Source organism: Staurois parvus, unplaced genomic scaffold, assembly GCF_062004578.1.
Source record: "Staurois parvus isolate SC_StPar_1 unplaced genomic scaffold, SC_StPar_1.0 ptg000510l, whole genome shotgun sequence".
Classification (NCBI taxonomy): Eukaryota; Metazoa; Chordata; class Amphibia; order Anura; family Ranidae; genus Staurois; species Staurois parvus.
This window is the reverse complement of record NW_028318306.1, coordinates 129999-149728: the sequence shown is the minus strand read 5'-3', so window position 1 is coordinate 149728 and position 19730 is coordinate 129999. Positions and strand designations below refer to the sequence as shown.

The 19730-nt window shown below is 42.0% G+C and overlaps 1 protein-coding gene across 2 annotated transcripts in view; it reads right to left on the bottom strand.

The window, feature by feature from the left end:
- LOC149451898 (G protein-coupled receptor 143-like) overlaps positions 1 to 19730 on the bottom strand; it is an 84680-nt gene that overhangs the window by 9874 nt on the left and 55076 nt on the right. For both annotated transcript variants that reach the window (XM_089690011.1, XM_089690010.1), the window contains exons 5-8: positions 17352 to 17461; positions 10387 to 10495; positions 4140 to 4257; positions 293 to 539 (exon numbers count right to left, since the gene is read on the bottom strand). In XM_089690011.1, the coding sequence (XP_089546137.1) occupies positions 293 to 539; positions 4140 to 4257; positions 10387 to 10495; positions 17352 to 17461 (584 nt within the window). The remainder of the gene's footprint in view (positions 1 to 292; positions 540 to 4139; positions 4258 to 10386; positions 10496 to 17351; positions 17462 to 19730) is intronic.

The following is a 19730-nucleotide window of genomic DNA, read 5'->3' as shown; positions in this document are numbered from 1 at the left end:
CAGACCAATAATAGCTAATTGTAAATGTAACCTGGAATTATATCAACATGCAATTAAACATACTCTGTAGTCACGTTCATATAATCAATAACACTGTTATCATTTCCATAGCTTATTCTCTGAAAAATATGTTATCAATTCACAGCAGTTCTGTACAATGAGACATAAACCCTTCTATAGAGGCCCTGATATAATAAGGAATGGTTGGACAGACAGAGCAGCATAATTAGGAACTACCAGCCTTGGTAAATAGGGGAGTGCCTGGTTATCCTCTCAGCTATACTCCCATTACCTTCAGAAAGCATGCTCAGTGCCTCATCCGTTTGCTGGCTGTTCCCCATCTCAGCTTTGGTGGGGTCCTGGATGTAACCAGGGTAGTTCAAGAAAGAACCGATTCGGCCATTGTTTTCAGCCACAGATGTACTGGTCAAATGTTCAAATGAGATTTCCTTGTGCTTTAGCCTGAAATCAATGTTCCATCCTGTCCATCCATACAACGCCAAAGTAAAGAGGAATCCCTGCATTGGATTCAGTATGCCCTTAATAGAAAAAATATAGAAAATGTATAAGTTTAAGATTGCACAAAGACATAGCATACTGTATACTGGGAGCTGATAATACAATAAGCTTTGCAGATTGCAATTTGCAGTGCATATGGAAAGCAGTCACTTCTAAGAAAACAAAGTTAGGGAATAAAAATGGAGCTCTGGTCATGTTTGTAAAAATTAAAAGTCAGCAGCTACAAAAACTGTAGCTTCTGACTTTTAATAAACAGCCACTCACCTGTCCCATGATCCAGCGCTGTGCTTGGCCCAGAGGTTTTCAGTTTGTGTCCTCTCTCTCCCTAGCACCGGGATGTTTGCTATGGGCAGCTTGCAGCATCACAGCTGGGTGCCCACTGCACATGCGCGAGCAGCACTGCGCACTGTGAATGGTCCTGCAGTCTTCTGGGACTTGTCACATGTCCTAGAAGACTGTGGGTAGGGGGGGGAGCTTCTGCTTCAAATTGCCTAGGCAGTTGGAGTGGAAGTCGGAGTGAGTACCTGTGAAAATTGGGTACCTGCTCCCCAAAAGTGCCAGATCCTTACTAGAAGCAGAGGAGGAGGCCAGTGGAACTTCCTTTTGTGGGTGGAACACTACTTTAAATAGGATTCCAACAATGTATTCTATGTGGTCAGAAGAGAGGGAAGCGCTCTCTTGTACTTTAATTTGTTGGGAAAACGTTTGTGTTGTGAACTTGAAGTGTATTTTGACTTTTGCAGCCTAATTTAAAGCGCTGAGCAAACTGTTGGCATTATATAAATCCTGTATAATAATAATAATAATTAGGATAACAACTACTTTATATTTGTTGTGTTCCCATTCACAAAGCTTAACTGAAAACATTTTATTTTAAAATGCTGTTTACATTTTGAAGGGTTTTTTACTTGCCTACTATAAACTACCTACCTAAGTTCTCCCTATTTAAAATGTTACTAAACCCACAACAATAAAATCAGTCTGTATATGCAGTAAAGCATGCTTGTTATACTCCCTGTGGAACCCAAGGGTTTAATCCTCTGCATTGTGTGAAAAGGCTGTTTGATCCTGTCTTCTCTGATCCTCCCATTTCTCTGTTGTCCCCAATCCATCCAGCTGATAGCACAGAGCTCTTGAAGTCACTCTGCACATGCTCAGTTTGGTGTATATTGCAAGAGAGTTTTTTTTTCTTTGGGAGGGTGCATGTGGTCAGCATAGGGCCAATCAGCACTGTCTAGACAGAGGGTCAGGGGTTATGCAGCCTCATAGCACAGTCAGAGGAGAATGAAAACTCCTCCTACAAGCTTTAGCCAGTGCTCCGCTGGACACTGATAGAAGTCAAAAGACTGCTATATACTGCTGATGAGAAAAGGTATTTAGCAGAATAGCTTGCATACCAGTGTGCAGTATAATTCCACTCTAAAGAAACAGTTAAGAAATATTTGAATTATTTTAGGTATGCTGTGTAAATGGAAACAAATAACAAAACACCGTCGCAAGACTGGAAATACACTTTAAAGCATATTAAAGCCAGAACTGTTTTCTGCAGTGTTGAATATAGTAGGGAGTGGTAGGCTTGATAAAAGAAGGAGGTCCCTCAAAAATGCATTGCTTAGTAAAACGTGTAAACATATTACTGTAAAAGTCTCCCCGTCCAAAACTGCGAAGATGCCACTGCATCCTGCTACATTCCAGGTATTGGCAGGTCCCACCGTGCTACCTTTCTCATCTATTAGCCAAGATCCAGGACAGACTTCTAAAGATCACCTTGTTCCAAAGCTGGCGCCAGGGGGCTGGTTGTTTCTGTCTTTCACTGATGCAGGAACTCCCTATCAACTCTTGTAAGCTAAACTGTTTGTTTATCATTAAAGGTTCATTAATTATCCCTGTACTTAGGTCAGTGTGTCCCCTCTCTTTATATCTGTTGTTTGGTCAGACTATGGTTTATCACAATAATGTTTTGAAGAAAGGCTGCAAGATCTGTATGTGGTAAAAATGTTAAGCACTACACCATCAGTGTACCAAGTAGGGCAAGTTGTAACTTTCTTTTTATTCTGTAGTAGGGAATGATTAAAACCCCTGTCAAGTATTTTTAGTCTGTATTCAGATGGGGTGATTGCTCTTTACTTACTGTTCGAGACACAGAAGTGAGTAGAACTTTCTCCAAGTAAGAGGAAATCCACTTTTAAGCCGGCCATACATGGATCGAAATTGGCCACCCCTTGCGAGGTGGCCACTCCAATAGCCAAGGATCATACAGGTCTGGTGTTTCCAGATAACCTGATGTTAGGCCTGGTGTGCAAACTGGGGCCACATCACCGGAATTGAATCACCATAAGTCGTGTGACCTGAACCTGTGTCATCGAAAGAGACATACCGCCAACTCTCTGGAAAGAGGCTGGGATAGAAGGAAGTGTTTCAGAGTCTCCAGGATGATTCATTTAGAAGGGTGGCCTCTTTGTCAAGTCCAGAAGGACTTGATAAAGAGGCCATGCCTCAAAATGTATTGTCAGGTTCAGGAAGACTTGACAAAGAGGATGCACCTCAAAACGCATTGTCAAGTTCAGAAGGATTTGACAAAGAGGACACGCCCCGAAACTCATCGTCCTTTAAAATAAAAAAAAAATCTAAATTTAAAAAATTTAAGTTAAACCCAAGCGCATAAAATCTCCTAAAAATAAATTTGAGACCCCCACCCACATATAAGCATGTACAAACGTAAACACACTCATCATGGGCACCTACATATAAAAATGTCTGTTGCGATACACATGTTACTTATCGCCATGCACGCCGGCGTGAGAGAGATAATTCTAGCACCATACCTCCTCCATAATGCTAAACTGATGACCTATATCGGGCTTTTAAAGTGTCTCCTATAAAAGAAATATGTTACTGAAGTTTGTCGTTATTTCACGGGCGCACACAAATTTAAGGTTTGATGTGTTGCGTATATACTAGGTGCAACCTCATCTTTTATGTTTCATCAAAAATTGGGTAATTAATTGCATTTGAGTGCCCCAAAACTAACTTTAGTGTGTTTTTTACTGAACTTGTGCATTTACTAAATCTTTTCGGTAATATCATGTTTCATAAAGCATTGGAACTAGCAACATTTTTTTCTATTGGGTGACTGCCTTCAGAAAATATATAATGTTTTGGGGGTTATATGTAATCTTTAGGCCTAAAATTATTTTTTAAACGTGTGCAAAAGCGTAAACATGGAGGGTCAGGTCACCTCATCCTTCAGTGTATGGATTGGTTAGTCAATGTCTACTTAGACTTCTGTGTTTACAAGGTGAATATGGATTACTCTGGTGTCACATATAACCTAAATGGATACATTGATAGTATTTTCTTATTCCAATATTAGTTTAATGATTTATTATTTTATCATTTATCTGATGTTATTATAATTAATAATAGTAATAACTTAGCATGTAGTACACATTTGGCTTTTGCTCTATATATGCTGTATATAGTTTGTTTTAGTTCTCAGTTTACAATGGTAAGAACCTGGACAAAAGCATGCAGAACACTTAAAATAACTGGAAGCATGGTATCTGGCACTTAGTCATTAATAATAATATCCAAGCTTATTGAAGTCATGCCTGGCTTACCATGATGAACCATGTGATAAGTGCTGCATTCCTGACATTCTTCAGCTGGTCTCCATTCATGCCTGGCTGCAGCTCCAGATAGAACAAAAGGCTCTCATTGATGACATTGGAAAACCAACTGATAAAAAGATAAAAGTGCCATTTATGCTAAGAGCAGTCACATTTATAACAGCCCATCATCCCCCTAAACACATACCTGTATGTAATACAAAAATAACTCCATGGTATCAGAAATTTCAAGATACTTTATTGGAAAAAAATACTTGATGTACTTGTAAAACCATTTCTATTACTGAGCAGACATGGCCTTGTTTCACAAGCTTCTCATTTAGACAAGGTTCACACTACTGTGGTTTCCATGAGGGTGCTTTTGCGTGGACACAGCAGCCCATTTATTTGAATGTACTGCTGTACCTGAGGGAAATGTAGGAAAAAGGTCTCTGCACCCTTCTAAAATCACAGCCACAGGGAAACCACATAGTGCTATGTGCTTTCCAGCATGGGTAAAAGCGCTGCAGATTCCAATGTGTGGGGAAGCCATTAGGAATTAATGGCATCCCTGTGCATCTGCAAACAGCAGTGCATTTTTGGTGCTTGTGCGGGAAAGTGTTTGATTTACACATAGTCCCACACCCACTTAAGTGTGAACCTAGCCTTTGTATGGCTGCTCTAACATACACAGCAGGCCAATTAAGAACAGTCATCATGTTTATTTTTCATGCACATGCTCATGCATGTTTTTAGATGCACAAAGGGTCACTCCATACCTTGAGGTTACAACAGATAGTAAGGCAACCATTTTGAAAGCTTTGTGTTGGTAAAACCATCCCATTATTGGAGCAAAACAGAGAAATAATTGGTGTAAATCTTAGGGTTAGAAAATACATATTTTAGTGTAGGAAACGGGTTAATATGTGAGGCAGTGTATCCAAAATCCTGTCCTGAAGTCCTAACAATGACTAATGGTTTAAAGGTAATCTCACATATGAGTAATAAGTAGAAGCATCTTGGGTAGATCTTTACAAAATATGAACTGTTTGGGGAACCTAAGGGCAGGCTTCAGAAACAGAGATAAAAAACAACTTCAGAAGCATTTGCTTCTAATTCCCATTCCCATTCCTCCAATGTCCCTCAGCATTTTTTGCATGCATGGGAAGATTATGCCTCCAGTTTTGTGTATATAAATATTTCATAAATGTGACTTAAAAGAGAAGTATAACCAAAGCTTTTTTGGCTGTACTTCTCCTATGGATCATAGGAGTGCAGTTAGATCTGCGCTGATTCCAGTAATAGCCCCCCACACCCAAAACCCTCCCTGTGCACCATATGTTTCCCCCTGCTGCCCAGGCCCCCCTGTGTACCCCCACAGTGCTGCCAGCTTCCCTCCTCTCCTTCCCACCAGCAGCTGCAAGCACACAATAGGATCCTTCAGGATGGAGAGTGGGGGAAGGGTCCAGTAAATATGTCACATTTACCAGCCCCTTCCTTTCCTGAATTAACACAATGAGTACAGATGACTCATTGTGTTCATTCATAACTGAAACATAGTAAACTCTGTTTTTGTGGGGTGGGGGGGCTGTCAGGTTAGCTGTATGGGGCCTCATGGTTTCTAACAGCAGCCCTGAGTATACGTATTTTAATGGTTTGTTGTTTTTGCTAATTAAAGGCATCATTAAAGTCCCATTGGTTTTGGTTAAACATATGGTTAAAGTCCATTTGCTGCTTGTTAAGGATATGAAAATAGTTAAATGTCCATAGTATGGACACAGTTCTGAATGTTGGCATTGACATCAGTTGTACTCTATGTCAGGCTACAGAAAGCTGCCACTTTTAAATGAGGGTTGTCACTATAAAGACATTTAAAATGCCATGGGGGCTATTTACTAAAACTGGAGTGTGCAAAATCTGGTGTAGCTCTGCATAGAAACCAATCAGTTTTCAGGTTTTATTTTTAATTGAACAAGCTGAAGTTAGAAGCTGATTGGCTACCATGCACAGCTGCACCAGATTCTGAGTGCTCCAGTACTTTAGGCATGGACTACTAAATACATTTCTTCATATATGCAGATAGCCACTAGAGCAGCAGTTCTCAACCTGTGGGTCGCGACCCCTTTGGGGGTCGAACGACCATTTCACAGGGGTCGCCTAAGACCATCGGAAAACACATATTTCCGATGGTCTTAGGAACCGAGACACCGCTCCTCTATCCGTCTCAGGCGATGTGTGGGAGGGATGACATGCTGCCCCTGTCACCTGGCCACACCTCCGGGATCACTCAACAGCTCCGCCTCCTCGCCGGTGATTGGCCACCGGAACTGTAGCTCAGGAGAGGCACACAGGCGGCCAATCACCGGCGAGGAGGTGGAGCTTGGAGAGGAGGAGCCGAGCGGCAGCGCACGTAGATCAAAGAAGACTGAGTAAGGGAGCTGCCGGAGCGAGTGAAGAGGAGAGCGGCCAGAGAAGGAAGACAGCTGATCGGTAAGTGTCTGTACCGTGCAAATTTTCTGCTGCAGCCAGGTATGCTGGCTGTAGATGGGAGAGGGAGGGAGCGAGCCCAGGCTGGAGCAGGGGTCAGCAAGGTAAGTATCATTGGTGTCAGTGGGAGGAATAGTGCCCCATCATTGGTGTCACTAATACCAATGATGGGGCACTATTTCTCCCACACATACACCAACGATGAGGCACTATTCCTCCCCCCACTGACACCAACGATGGGGCACTATTCCTCCCCCCACTGACACCAATGATGGGGCACTATTCCTCCCACTGATACCAATGAAGGGGCACTATTCCTCCCACTGACACCAATGATGTGGCACTATTCCTCCCACTGATACCAAAGATGGGACACTATTCCTCCCACAGACACCAATGATGGGGCACTATTGCTCCCACAGACATCAATGCTGGGACACTATTCCTCCCACTGACATCAGTGATGTGGCACTACTCCTCCCACAGACACCAATGATGGGACACTATTCCTCCCACAGACACCAATGATGGGACACTATTCCTCCCACAGACACCAACGATGGGGCACTATTCCTCCCCACACTGACACCAACTATGGGGCACTATTCCTCCCCCCACTGACACCAATGATGGGACACTATTCCTCCCACAGACACCAATGAAGGGGCACTATTCCTCCCACTGACACCAATGATGTGGCACTATTCCTCCCACTGATACCAAAGATGGGACACTATTTCTCCCACAGACACCAATGATGGGACACTATTTCTCCCACAGACACCAATGATGGGACACTATTCCTCCCACAGACACCAATGATGGGACACTATTCCTCCCACAGACACCAATGATGGGGCACTATTCCTCCCACAGACACCAATGATGGGACACTATTCCTCCCACAGACACCAATGATGGGGCACTATTCCTCCCACTGATACCAAAGATGGGACACTATTCCTCCCACAGACACCAATGATGGCGCACTATTGCTCCCACAGACATCAATGCTGGGACACTATTCCTCCCACTGACATCAGTGATGTGGCACTACTCCTCCCACTGACACCAATGATGGGGCACTATTCCCCCGCCCACACACACACTGACATCAATGATGGGGCACTATTCCTCCCACACTGACACCAATGACGGGGCACTATTCCTCCCACTGAAACCAACGATGGGACACTATTCCTCCCACTGACATCAGTGATGTGGCACTATTCCTCCCACTGACACCAACGATGTGGCACTATTCCTCCCACTGATACCAAAGATGGGACACTATTCCTCCCACAGACACCAATGCTGGGACACTATTCCTCCCACAGACACCAATGCTGGGACACTATTCCTCCCACTGATACCAATGATGGGGCACTATTCCTCCCACTGATACCAATGATGGGGCACTATTCCTCCCACTGATACCAACGATGGGACACTATTCATCCCACTGACATCAGTGATGTAGCACTACTCCTTCCACTGACACCAATGATGTGGCACTAGTCCTCCCACTGCAAAATTACAGTTATGAAGCAGCAACGAAAATAATTTTATGGTTGGGGGTCACCACAACATGAGGAACTGTATTAAAGGGTCGCGGTATTAGGAAAGTTGAGAACCACTGCACTAGAGGAAGTATTTACAATTAAAATGTAATATTATGCGGATCAGTTATTATGTAATTTCAGACATGTCAGAATTGCTTAAATAGTATAAACAAAATATTTAAAAATAAGTATAAAGAAAAAAAATGAAATAGAAATGTATTTCTCAAATCTTAAACAAATAGTCCCAGCACCAGTCAAAATTCTTTACTGCTAGGCTGCAAAGAAGGACCGCTGCCCTCTATGAGAGCAGCAGTCTCTCATCGCACCTTCCACTGAGTCAGACCTATAGTTGTGCAAACAGCAGGGAGATAATTGCACTGAATATTTTTGGCTGTGAGATCAATTGGGCTTTAACATCTGCAGAAGAGAACACTGGTGTGTTCTCTGGCATGGATATCAATCTTATTTCAGACATCTACAGACTTTGGGATCGATTTGTAAAAGGCAAATAGACTGTGTACTTCATAAGTGTAGTTGTCCTACAGCTTTGGAAATTAGGGGAAGCTCTTCTGACTTTCATCATCCAATCATATGCAAGACAAAATGCTGCTTTTTTTCTTGCTTGTGATTGGGTATTCTTTGCGACACGAAGCTTCATCTCATTTACTATGTTCCAGAGAACTGCTCTTGCAAAGTGCACAGTCTGTTTGCCTTTAGTAAATCCACCCCCTTGAATGTTTCTTATAAGATGCATTGAGGTTGATTTACTAAGATCAGAGAGTGCAAAATCCGGTGCAGCTCTGCATAGAAACCAATTAGCTTTTTTTTCTCAAAGCATAATTGAACAAGCTGAAGTTAGAAGCTGATTGGTTACTATGCACAGCAACACCAGATTTTGAGTACATCAGTTTTAGCAAATCCCCTCCATGGATGGCACATACCAAAGACAGTATTTCAGGAGAGCCACCACATACCAACTGTAAAACATGGCTAGGGAAATGTTATGATTTGGGGTTGCTTTGCTGCTTCAGGGCTTTGACAGTTTAAAGTAATCAGGTCAACTACAAATCCTATCCTCGATCATATTTTGGGTTCTTGCTGAGTTTCACCAAAGCAACCAATTGTACTAGCAATAGGAACACTACATAATAATAATAATAATAATAATCTTTCTTTATGCACTCTCCAGTTTTAGCAAAGCAACCCCATGGTCATTATCTTTTAACCCTGGTGCCTGACGGAAAGCTTCTGGTCGCTACTTGCCAGTTTGAGCTTTCCGATCATGTGACCGCTGGGATTGGCTGTCACCGATGTGAGCTTTCGGTCATGAGCCAGTAACTGTGCTGGGAGCATGCATGGTGTGCGATCTTGGCACATGTTTGTTTACATCTGAGTATGCAAATATGAGACCTCTTGGCGTCAAGGCCCACCAGCCGAGAAGCCGCATATTTGTGTACTGTTGGTGCAAAGGGATTAATAACAAAATAGGCATACCTGGAAAAGAAGAGAGCAAATACTTATCTCTCCTGCTGCTCACACCATCAGAACACTTCTCCATTCATAAGATTACCTCCGCTGAGAATCTGGGGTCGTTGATCTCCTCAGTCCCCTGCAGAACTCAAGGGTTCTTCCCAATGACCTCACGCCACTACAGTATACAGCAATGGCATGGGATTCAGTGAGAACATTCAGTGAGATCTAGGACGGCCAAGAAGATAGTCGCTCCTAAAAGTGATGGTTTCTCAGAGGAGGATTTCTTGTAAAATGAGTGGAGTTCTGATGGTATTGACAGCAAAAAAAGGAAAGTGTTCACTGTTTTCTTTTCTAGGTATGCCTGCTTGGAAATGTATTTGGTTAATGAAAACGTTGCTTTAAAACCCATACCTCCATCAAAACTTCTGATGAAAGACTTTTGCAAAGTAGCCTAAGTAATTAATCTTTGTCAGTAACTATGAAGGACTATGCAAAGAAAATAGAAATAGCTACTTAAAGGTGGAATTTCATGCTTTAGCGCTTATAAACTACTGAAAATGCAGCGACGCATGTTGTCAGTTTGTCACAGAAACTTCCAGTTTGTATAACAGTTCCCAAAGGTGCATTTACTGTAGTTTATATTCACAAATTTACCAGAATATGTAACAATGGCATTGTAAAATCATCTTAACTTTTATGTTTTTGCTTTCTAGTCAACAAAAAAGGGAATCAGTTACCATATCATGAAAACCAACATAATCTTGAAAAAACGAATCTGAATTTCTGTTCCTAGACGTCTTTCATTTTCTGTATAGATTCCTTGTCTTCCTTTCAATAATGTGGCAACTAACAACACACAAAATATAAGGTTATTAATATGAGTATTATGAATTTGTTATAAAGTGTCAACATATTAACACAGCACTGTATATTCAATAATAAGAGGGGTAAATTACAAATAAAAAAAATATATTAAAATATGACTCAGTGGGAAGGAAGGGACCAGCCCAAATGGATGTTTAATCTAAGAGATGGGAGAACACTAGATATGAAAGGTAAAAGAGATGGCAATGGTTGGAGGTGATAGGACCTTGCTACATGGTAAAAGATGGGAAGGCATCTTTACAGAAATCTTGAATCAATAGATGTGATAAGGTTATGAATAAAGAAAGCAGTAATGCTGGAGGTCATTGGAAGATTGCAGAGTTTGATGTATGGTATTTATGAGGTCAGAAATAAGGGTGGGGGCAAAGGCATGAAGAGTGTTGATGGAATCACAAAAGTACTTCAATATTATTATCAGATTTATAATGAACCAATAAGGAAACTGGCAAAAACATAGCAAAGATGGAATGGTGAGAGAGAGAAAAACATCTTTCTGCAGCATTTGTGATAGTCTTGTTAATGGAATACCAGATATGAGAATTTTGATTTAGCCAAGACAAGAAGTTATAATGGTGTGGGCTCCACATTTAGTGGACTTTTGAGGAATGCACATTTCTAGGATGTTATGAAAAAGGAAGTGACAAGACTTATGTTCTAAACATGAGAAATGAAGAAGTCTGAATTCAGGGTAACTCTCAGGTAGAAAATGTGTGGGGTGAGGAGAATGACTGCACTATTTACAGTGAAGCCCTGGCCAGTGGCCCTTTAAGGGGTACAGCTGCCACATGGCCTAGGCATTCGAGGCATCCACTAATGCTGTTGGTGTCTCCTTCCTCTCCCTTGTCATGATTGGACTGGGAAGCTACAAAGAGAGGAACCTGAAGAGGACAGTCAATGGCTCCTGCAGCAGCCAAAGCCTAACCCACCAAACTCACATACTCAAAGGGGCTGCTGGAGTGTGCAGTCCCTGAGAGTGGCCTGTCCTGAAAAAGGTGCTGGGAGCCTGTTTGCAAGGGACTGCCATTGCTGATCTGAACAGAACTGCAGTGAGCTGGGAGACAGTGTACAGGACTGCTGAGAGACTGCTGCTGCCAGGGTGACCTGTACTGGGCTGCCTGTGTGAGGAGTCTCTGTATGCTAGGGTCCCATGTGTCACATGTTGGATCCAGTGAGAGACTGCTGCTGATCTGGTAAGAGACTGTGGCTGTAATCTGGTATAGGTTGCACCTGCATTTTAATAAGAGTCAGCAGCTGTACCTGACACTCAAGGAGAAGACAATCTGGAAGTGCTGTGGGAGAGAGCAGGACCATCCATTGGCTTTTGTGGAACTGCCGTGGACCCACCAACTAGTGAGTTAGGCCTTCTGGCCACTGACTTTCCCTTATTGTGTCAGAAGTGGGTAGCACTCCTGCTCCAACACAGCTGCTGTTCTCATTCCAGCATACTGGTTTTGGTTGTGATACAATCTCCCTGCCTGTCTTTCCACCTGCAAGGTGATTGATGTGGTCAGTCTTTGGGTGGAGATCAAACCTGATTTAAGCCATCCAGGCCTGTAGTCTAATGCTTGTGATATTGTGTTTGTAACACATGCTCCAAGCTCCCTGTTCGTCTGTCAGTTTGGATTCCCTAGTTGATGACCTCAGATTGGACATCGACTACTCTCTGAACTCTGTTTGCCTTTTCACTATGGATTTAACCTAACTATTCTGAACCTTGACTGCCTTGTACCTGGACTGTCATTGAACCACTCTGCCTGTCTGCCAACCGCAAGTACTCATTTGCTGTGTTCAGTTCACGCCTACCCGGCATGGTAGCCAGGCACTATATCATTGTGTAAAAGTCCTGGGGTAACGAGTACTGGTAGGCCTGCTTGCCTTATGGGAAAGAGGGCTGCTATAGGTGAAGAACACAGAAGACAGCTATAGTTAGGGGTAAATGTGACATTTTGCCATTCTCTGGGTTACTGTTGACCTTCTGGGATTACCTTAAACCATTTCTTTTTTGGAGTAATCCATGTTCCTTTAAGGAGTACAAAGAATCACTCCACCAGAGAACATGGGTTCCAATGCCAGCAGACTGCTAGTGACCCCCTAGCCAGTGGCTAGGCAGGCCATCCTTTTAGTCCTGAAATTGCATAAATATTTGTGCAGTTATTAACACTATCTTTGGCCTTATGTAAGATTTATTCTGTAGTGTCAGCATCATTCCCTTACCCCTGTCTAGTATATTTGGTCCTTCCATTTCACAGACAGTTGGGAGGGAATGAACGGCATTCATTTGGCTTGTCTAAACATTTTTTTAAGAGAGCAATTGGATTTTTTCTTGTTGTGCGGCTCTAGATTTTGACATTTTTTTTAAATCTTATTGAAATTCTAAAGGTGTGTGTGACGATTGTGCGCAATAAGGACATGGAACCTGTACGCGACAGCCATTTTTGTTTTTCATGAGCAATAATCTTCCTCCCCTCCTCCTGAAAACTGGAATTTGTAGCTGTAACTTTTTGGAACTTCAAAAGAGCCTCTTATCTTAATTAAAACACAAATAGCCGCCAGCGTTCAGGGCTGTAAACAGCTAATTAGTCTTCGCAGGATGTCTGTTTCCAAGAACCATGAAAAACACATTCCTCTGCCCTATCATAAAACAATAATAACTCAGTCAAGCAGTCACACATGACCTGTAAGGCCATTAGAGCTCTAGGACTGCAGAGCATTCCATAAAACGTCTGTTCCACATGTAACAATTCCATGTACAATTCATAGAATTCAACAGCAACAGGGCACATTAAAATTAGGTATATATTTGAATAGGAAATATCATGCCGAACAAATGAAGGTCATACTTGACTATGTTAGCACATAGGAAAGGGGAGAAAGCAGTCTCTTTCCTCCTGGGTGAAAAAGGTACAATGTGTATGGTATCCCTGGGTTCGAAATATAATTCAGAATAATAATCTGCCAGTTGCTAGAATACCACCTGCACGTATTGGAGGTTATTAATATTAGTGTAAAACTGTAGTTGGGACTTCTAGCACTCATCCCTTAAACCAGATTATTGGTCAGTAGGTCTCTGTCCACACCCCCTTGATATCATAGAAAAAAGGGATGACAGGATTTGTGAAGATTGAGCTCTAGTTTACCATTAATCAAGGAACATCTTAACGGACTTAAGAGATAGGGCAACATTTTTGCTCAGACAATTAGACTCTGCTAAAACCAGGATTTTGCAAGTATTCTGCCTTCTTAACTCTTTTCTTTTATTTCTTTGTTGCTTTATTGTTCTCTTTATGTATTTGTAACATCCCTTTCTGTAAATATTTTAATTGCACCATGTTGACCTTTTTAGTAATAAACCCTATTTTGAAAAGTGTTGAAACTGTCTCTAAAGCTTTTAATGCAAGCTAAAGCAGTGGTTCTTAACCTTGTTGGAGGTACTGAACCCCACCAGTTTCATATGCGCACTCACCAAACCCTTCTTAATTGGAAAAATAAAATATGATTTTTAAAATTCAAAACATAGGTATATATTTAGGTATATATTTATACATAGGTGCACAAAATGAACAAAACCGTTAAGAACAAAGAATAAAACCATTAAAACATGATTTTCACACAAAAACAAAAACATAATAATGAATATTTACTGCACGAATCATATGAGTCGAGTGTGGGTCTTCACCTCCGCCGAACCCGCAAGACTGACTCGCCGAACCCCTGGGGTTCGATCGAACCCAGGTTAAGAACCACTGAGCTAAAGAATCCTTGTCTCTTGAAGAGTGCTACTGTATATAATAATCTTCTGAATATACTTGTCTATGGTGACAGTGTGTGTTACAGACGTTTATTGTTCACATTTGTTCTTGCTAACATTGTGGAGGGTTGACAGGCCCAAAGCTATCTGGTGGCAATTTGGTGTTTGAAAGGTTAATTGTGTAATTAACCTAACCCAGTGACAATAGCTCTCAAACTGCTGGCACATAGATTGTGGTCCCGCGAGCTGGAAAATCTTTGTGCAGGGTACAAGCTGAGAGTGGAAATGTTACACAAGTGACAGCGCAGGGTGAGATTGGCTTATCCTTTGTCATGAGTTGGTGAGAAGGGCAGGGGTCAGGCACCGCGTTCGTCACAGTGTGCCCTTAAATCTTAGGTCAGTTCTGCAAAAAATTGTAGTATTGAAGGCCAAAGGAAGAGAAAAAATTTGATAAGAGATGTGGTATAAAAAGAGAAAAACAGCAGTCCAAAGACTAAAGCTCGGTACATACAGTCAGGTCCATAAATATTGGGATATCGACACAATTCTAACATTTTTGGCTCTATACACCACCACAATGGATTTGAAATGAAACGAACAAGGTGTGCTTTAACTGCAGACTGTCAGCTTTATTTGAGGGTATTTACATCCAAATCAGGTGAACGGTGTAGGAATTAGAACAGTTTGCATATGTGCCTCCCACTTGTTAAGGGACCAAAAGTAATGGGACAGAATAATAATCATAAATCAAACTTTCACTTTTTAATACTTGGTTGCAAATCCTTTGCAGTCAATTGCAGCCTGAAGTCTGGAACGCATAGACATCACCAGACGTTGGGTTTCATCCCTGGTGATGCTCTGCCAGGCCTCTACTGCAACTGTCTTCAGTTCCTGCTTGTTCTTGGGGCATTTTCCCTTCAGTTTTGTCTTCAGCAAGTGAAATGCATGCTCAATTGCATTCAGGTCAGGTGATTGACTTGGCCATTGCATAACATTCCACTTCTTTCCCTTAAAAAACTCTTTAGTTGCTTTTGCAGTATGCTTTGGGTCATTGTCCATCTGCACTGTGAAGCGGCGTCCAATGAGTTCTGAAGCATTTGGCTGAATATGAGCAGATAATATTGCCCGAAACACTTCAGAATTCATCCTGCTGGTTTTGTCAGCAGTCACATCATCAATAAATACAAGAGAACCAGTTCCATTGGCAGCCATACATGCCCACGCTATGACACTACCACCACCATGCTTCACTGATGAGGTGGTATGCTTAGGATCATGAGCAGTTCCTTTCCTTCTCCATACTCTTCTCTTCCCATCACTCTGGTACAAGTTGATCTTGGTCTCATCTGTCCATAGGATGTTGTTCCAGAACTGTGAAGGCTTTTTTAGATGTCGTTTGGCAAACTCTAATCTGGCCTTCCTGTTTTTGAGGCTCACCAACGGTTTACATCTTGTGGTGAACCCTCTGTATTCACTCTGGAGAAGTCTTCTCTTGATTGTTGACTTTGACACACATACACCTACCTCCTGGAGAGTGTTCTTGATCTGGCCAACTGTTGTGAAGGGTGTTTTATTCACCAGGGACAGAATTCTTCGGTCATCCACCACAGTTGTTTTCCGTGGTCTTCCGGGTCTTTTGGTGTTACTGAGCTCACCGGTGCGTTCCTTCTTTTTAAGAATGTTCCAAACAGTTGTTTTGGCCACGCCTAATGTTTTTGCTATCTCTCTGATGGGTTTGTTTGTTTTTTCAGCCTAATGATGGCTTGCTTCACTGATAGTGACAGCTCTTTGGATCTCATCTTGAGAGTTGACAGCAACAGATTCCAAATGCAAATAGCACACTTGAAATGAACTCTGGACCTTTTATCTGCTCATTTTAATTGGGATAATGAGGGAAAAACACACCTGGCCATGGAACAGCTGAGAAGCCAACTGTCCCATTCCTTTTGGTCCCTTAACAAGTGGGTGGCACATATGCAAACTGTTGTAATTCCTACACTGTTCACCTGATTTGGATGTAAATACCCACAAATTAAAGCTGACAGTCTGCAGTTAAAGCACATCTTGTTCGTTTAATTTCAAATCCATTGTGGTGGTGTATAGAACCAAAAATTTTAGAATTGTGTCGATGTCCCAATATTTATGGACCTGACTGTACATGATGAAATTCATCCGGTTCAGCAGAAAATGGCTGAATTTCAAACTGTGTGTAGCCCTTTCTGTTCAACAATAGCCGATCATTAGACCAACTTATATTAAAGGAGCTGGATAACAAGCATTTGATTAGCCACTGCAGCCAATAGCACATGCACATGCTCAGTTTGGTGTGTATTGCTAGAGAGGTTTTTTTTTTTTTTCTTGAGAGAGTGCATGTGATCAGCACAGGGCCAATCAGCACTGTCCAGACAGAGGTCAGGGGTTTCACATCCTCCTAGAGCAGAAAGAGAACTCCTCCTATAATCTTTAACCAGTGATCTGCTGAAGTCACAAGACTGCTCTAACTGCTGATGAGAAAATGTATTTAACAGTTTATATTTACTACAATAATTGCATTTCCATGTTGTGTGTACTGTGGGGGGCCAGATATAGTGAATGCAGTGTCCTGGGTTCAGTAACACTTTAAGACCACACTCACCTTTCATTGTGGACACCTATTACTGACAGTGCAGCATGAGTCCTCATAGCAAAAGGGCCAGAAAGTTCTCGATCCTTTCCTGGCAGCAACAAGCTTGTTAGTAGTAGGTGATAGTGTGCTGTTTGACTGAAAAGTCAGAAGAGGTTAGTTCAGAGAATTCAAAAAGTGAAACAAGGGAGTCTGAGAAGAGACTGTAGTTTTTATCAGAAAGAACTCTATAGTAATGAACATACTTTTAGGAGAGATTAATGGAAGCATGAAGAAGAGATATGAAAGGGTAGCAAGTTAAAAGCAAAAGTCAGTGTTAAAGCCCAGATTTTAAGATTAGTAATGCCACAGACTTTGGAGAAGAAAAGATAAAGGGTCGGATAAAGAGTGTGCAGAACAGTGCATGGTTTGTGACAGGCCATAATGACCATACTTTGTGCTCTTACCTGCTGAGACAGTCCTTTTGAAAAGGATGGGATTAACTATGATTACGAGCAGAAGAGGGGCGTAGGTAGTGATATAATGAGGAATGGCATGCTCCAAACCTTCCTCACAGCTGGCAAAAAAAAAATCAGACCACATTCTTTATCATTACATTTGTATTACATTTGTAACATTTGAAGAATCATTTTCCTGTGAACAATTTACACTAAAAAGCACATTTTATAATAGCCGAACAGAACAGCTATCCCATGGGTATGATGTCACTCAGCCGGTCCAGGCTGGAGAAAGATATCGACTTTAAAGTCAGGATCCACCCCAGAGTCTGAAGCGGCACCTGGCTCAGCCTCCCAGAAAAGCGCTGAGAGCCTGACCCAGCAGCTCCCTCCCCCTGCACAGCCCAGCGCTCCATTGAGCGCTGGGGGGTGGGGGAAGAGCAGAGAGCGGTGACTGAGAGTCACCGCTCTCTGCGCAGAGAGGCTGTGAGAACTCAGTGGTCAGCAGTCAGTGTTCTCACACTTAGAACCAGTGGGGGACAGATGCCACATCCACCTAGGTAAGTATAAATGGGGGGGGGGGGAGCCCTACTTCTCTTTTAAGAACGAAGGTTCTTGTGTAGACTGTCTTCTTTTGGTGGGAGGGTTGCCGTCCAATTTTATTTAAGTGCATACTGTAGTTTTTTAAGTGCATACTGTACAGCCCCCAATAAGAGGAAGCGCACACTTGACTTTCATGCTACTTGAGTGCCAGAGATCAAAGTCGCACTACATGAACATAACTGTCATGCTTTTCTATCACCCTAAAAAAACACAAAACGCATAAAAAATGCAACACCAACTCCAACATAAACATCAAAAACCAAAGTTGGGGCTGATATTCCACTTTAAAGCCTACCCATTTGGTCTGTTAAATATACCATTGAAAGTGTATTGTTATATTTTTTGATAAGTGAAAAAAAATACCTGCCATAAATCTTTGAGCTAATACTTTCCTGTGCACTCTGCTTCTGATGCAATCTTACTAGTTAGCACTGTTGCCAGCTTTCTCTGTGGACTACAGATCCCTCCTCCCTATGTTATGGAGAGGAGGAGCAGGGGAGATATTCTGTAGTCACATCCTAGAGAGGGATAATGCTGCTAAAATAACAGAGCATGTTAAATACTGGAACCATATAGATCAGTAACAAGTGTGCTCTTCCCGTTATTGGAGGCACTCCTTAGACTACAATATGCAAAAAATTGGATGGGACCCCCCAGCCAAAAAGTCTATACAAGACAGTCTATACATGAACACTACGAGCCTCCGCTTTCCAAACCAATATACCTTTATTACGCTAATTTAAATATCATATAAAAATTATTGAATGCAAAAAATGACCTTCACCTTTCACCACATAGCAAACCAAAATGACAACATTGTCATAATCAAGTGATCTGCGATTTGTCATCCCTGCATGTGTGGGCAGGTTCACAGGTACAGACATGTTCTTACACCCCTAGAGGCTGACAGAGTAACTTTATAAAAATGTGTGAGGTGGCATTAAGGCAGCACTCTGGTTAACATCTCACACCATGAGTGAACGTCCCCTTCATTAGTTCCTTTAGCATTTCTGAGCTGGAGCACAATAATTCCTTCACTATCAGGGACCTCCATAACCTCTGTCAAGTCACTCATCTCTGGTCAGCTGGCTGCCATGTTTTCTAAGTCTCCAACCCAAAAAAAGTTCTTAGCAGTATCACCTCAGTAAGACTTCATTCAGCTTCACACTCTCATGTAGACCTTTCCTTCCTAAATTCTAATATATTGTGTGACTGCCCTTCCCAGATAATGCTTTGGAATACACCATGCATATACATAAATAATAGGTGTATGCGAGCGCACATATGAAAAGGTCAGCCGCTATGCACCAAGGTAACCAAGTGAAACCTCAAACAAGCAATATAAACAAACATGTGCAGCGCTAAAAATATTAAAATACAATAAAAAGGTACAAGTGAATATATATCATGAATCTAAAGCAGAGATATACCCATAGTGTAGTAATTTTAAATAATTTTAATTGAATGTATTAAAAGCATCCAGGTAAATAGCATCCAGGTAAAATCATCCAGGTAAAAGCATCCAGGTAAAGTGCAATGTAATTAATAGCTGTGCAAAGACATCTAACAGGACTAACTGTCCACACTCTAAGATGGCCGCCGGAGCTGCACATTGCTCCGGCGGCGTGGCGTCACAGCGTTATTGGCTCCTCCTAGGTATATCTCTGCTTTAACTCCCCTGGGAGCATTGATTTTCAGACACCCAGTATCCAGTCTCCAGAGAGGGAGCCTCCTGTACACCCTGTGAGCTGCACCCATCCATCCCTTAAGGGGAACTCTGGTGTT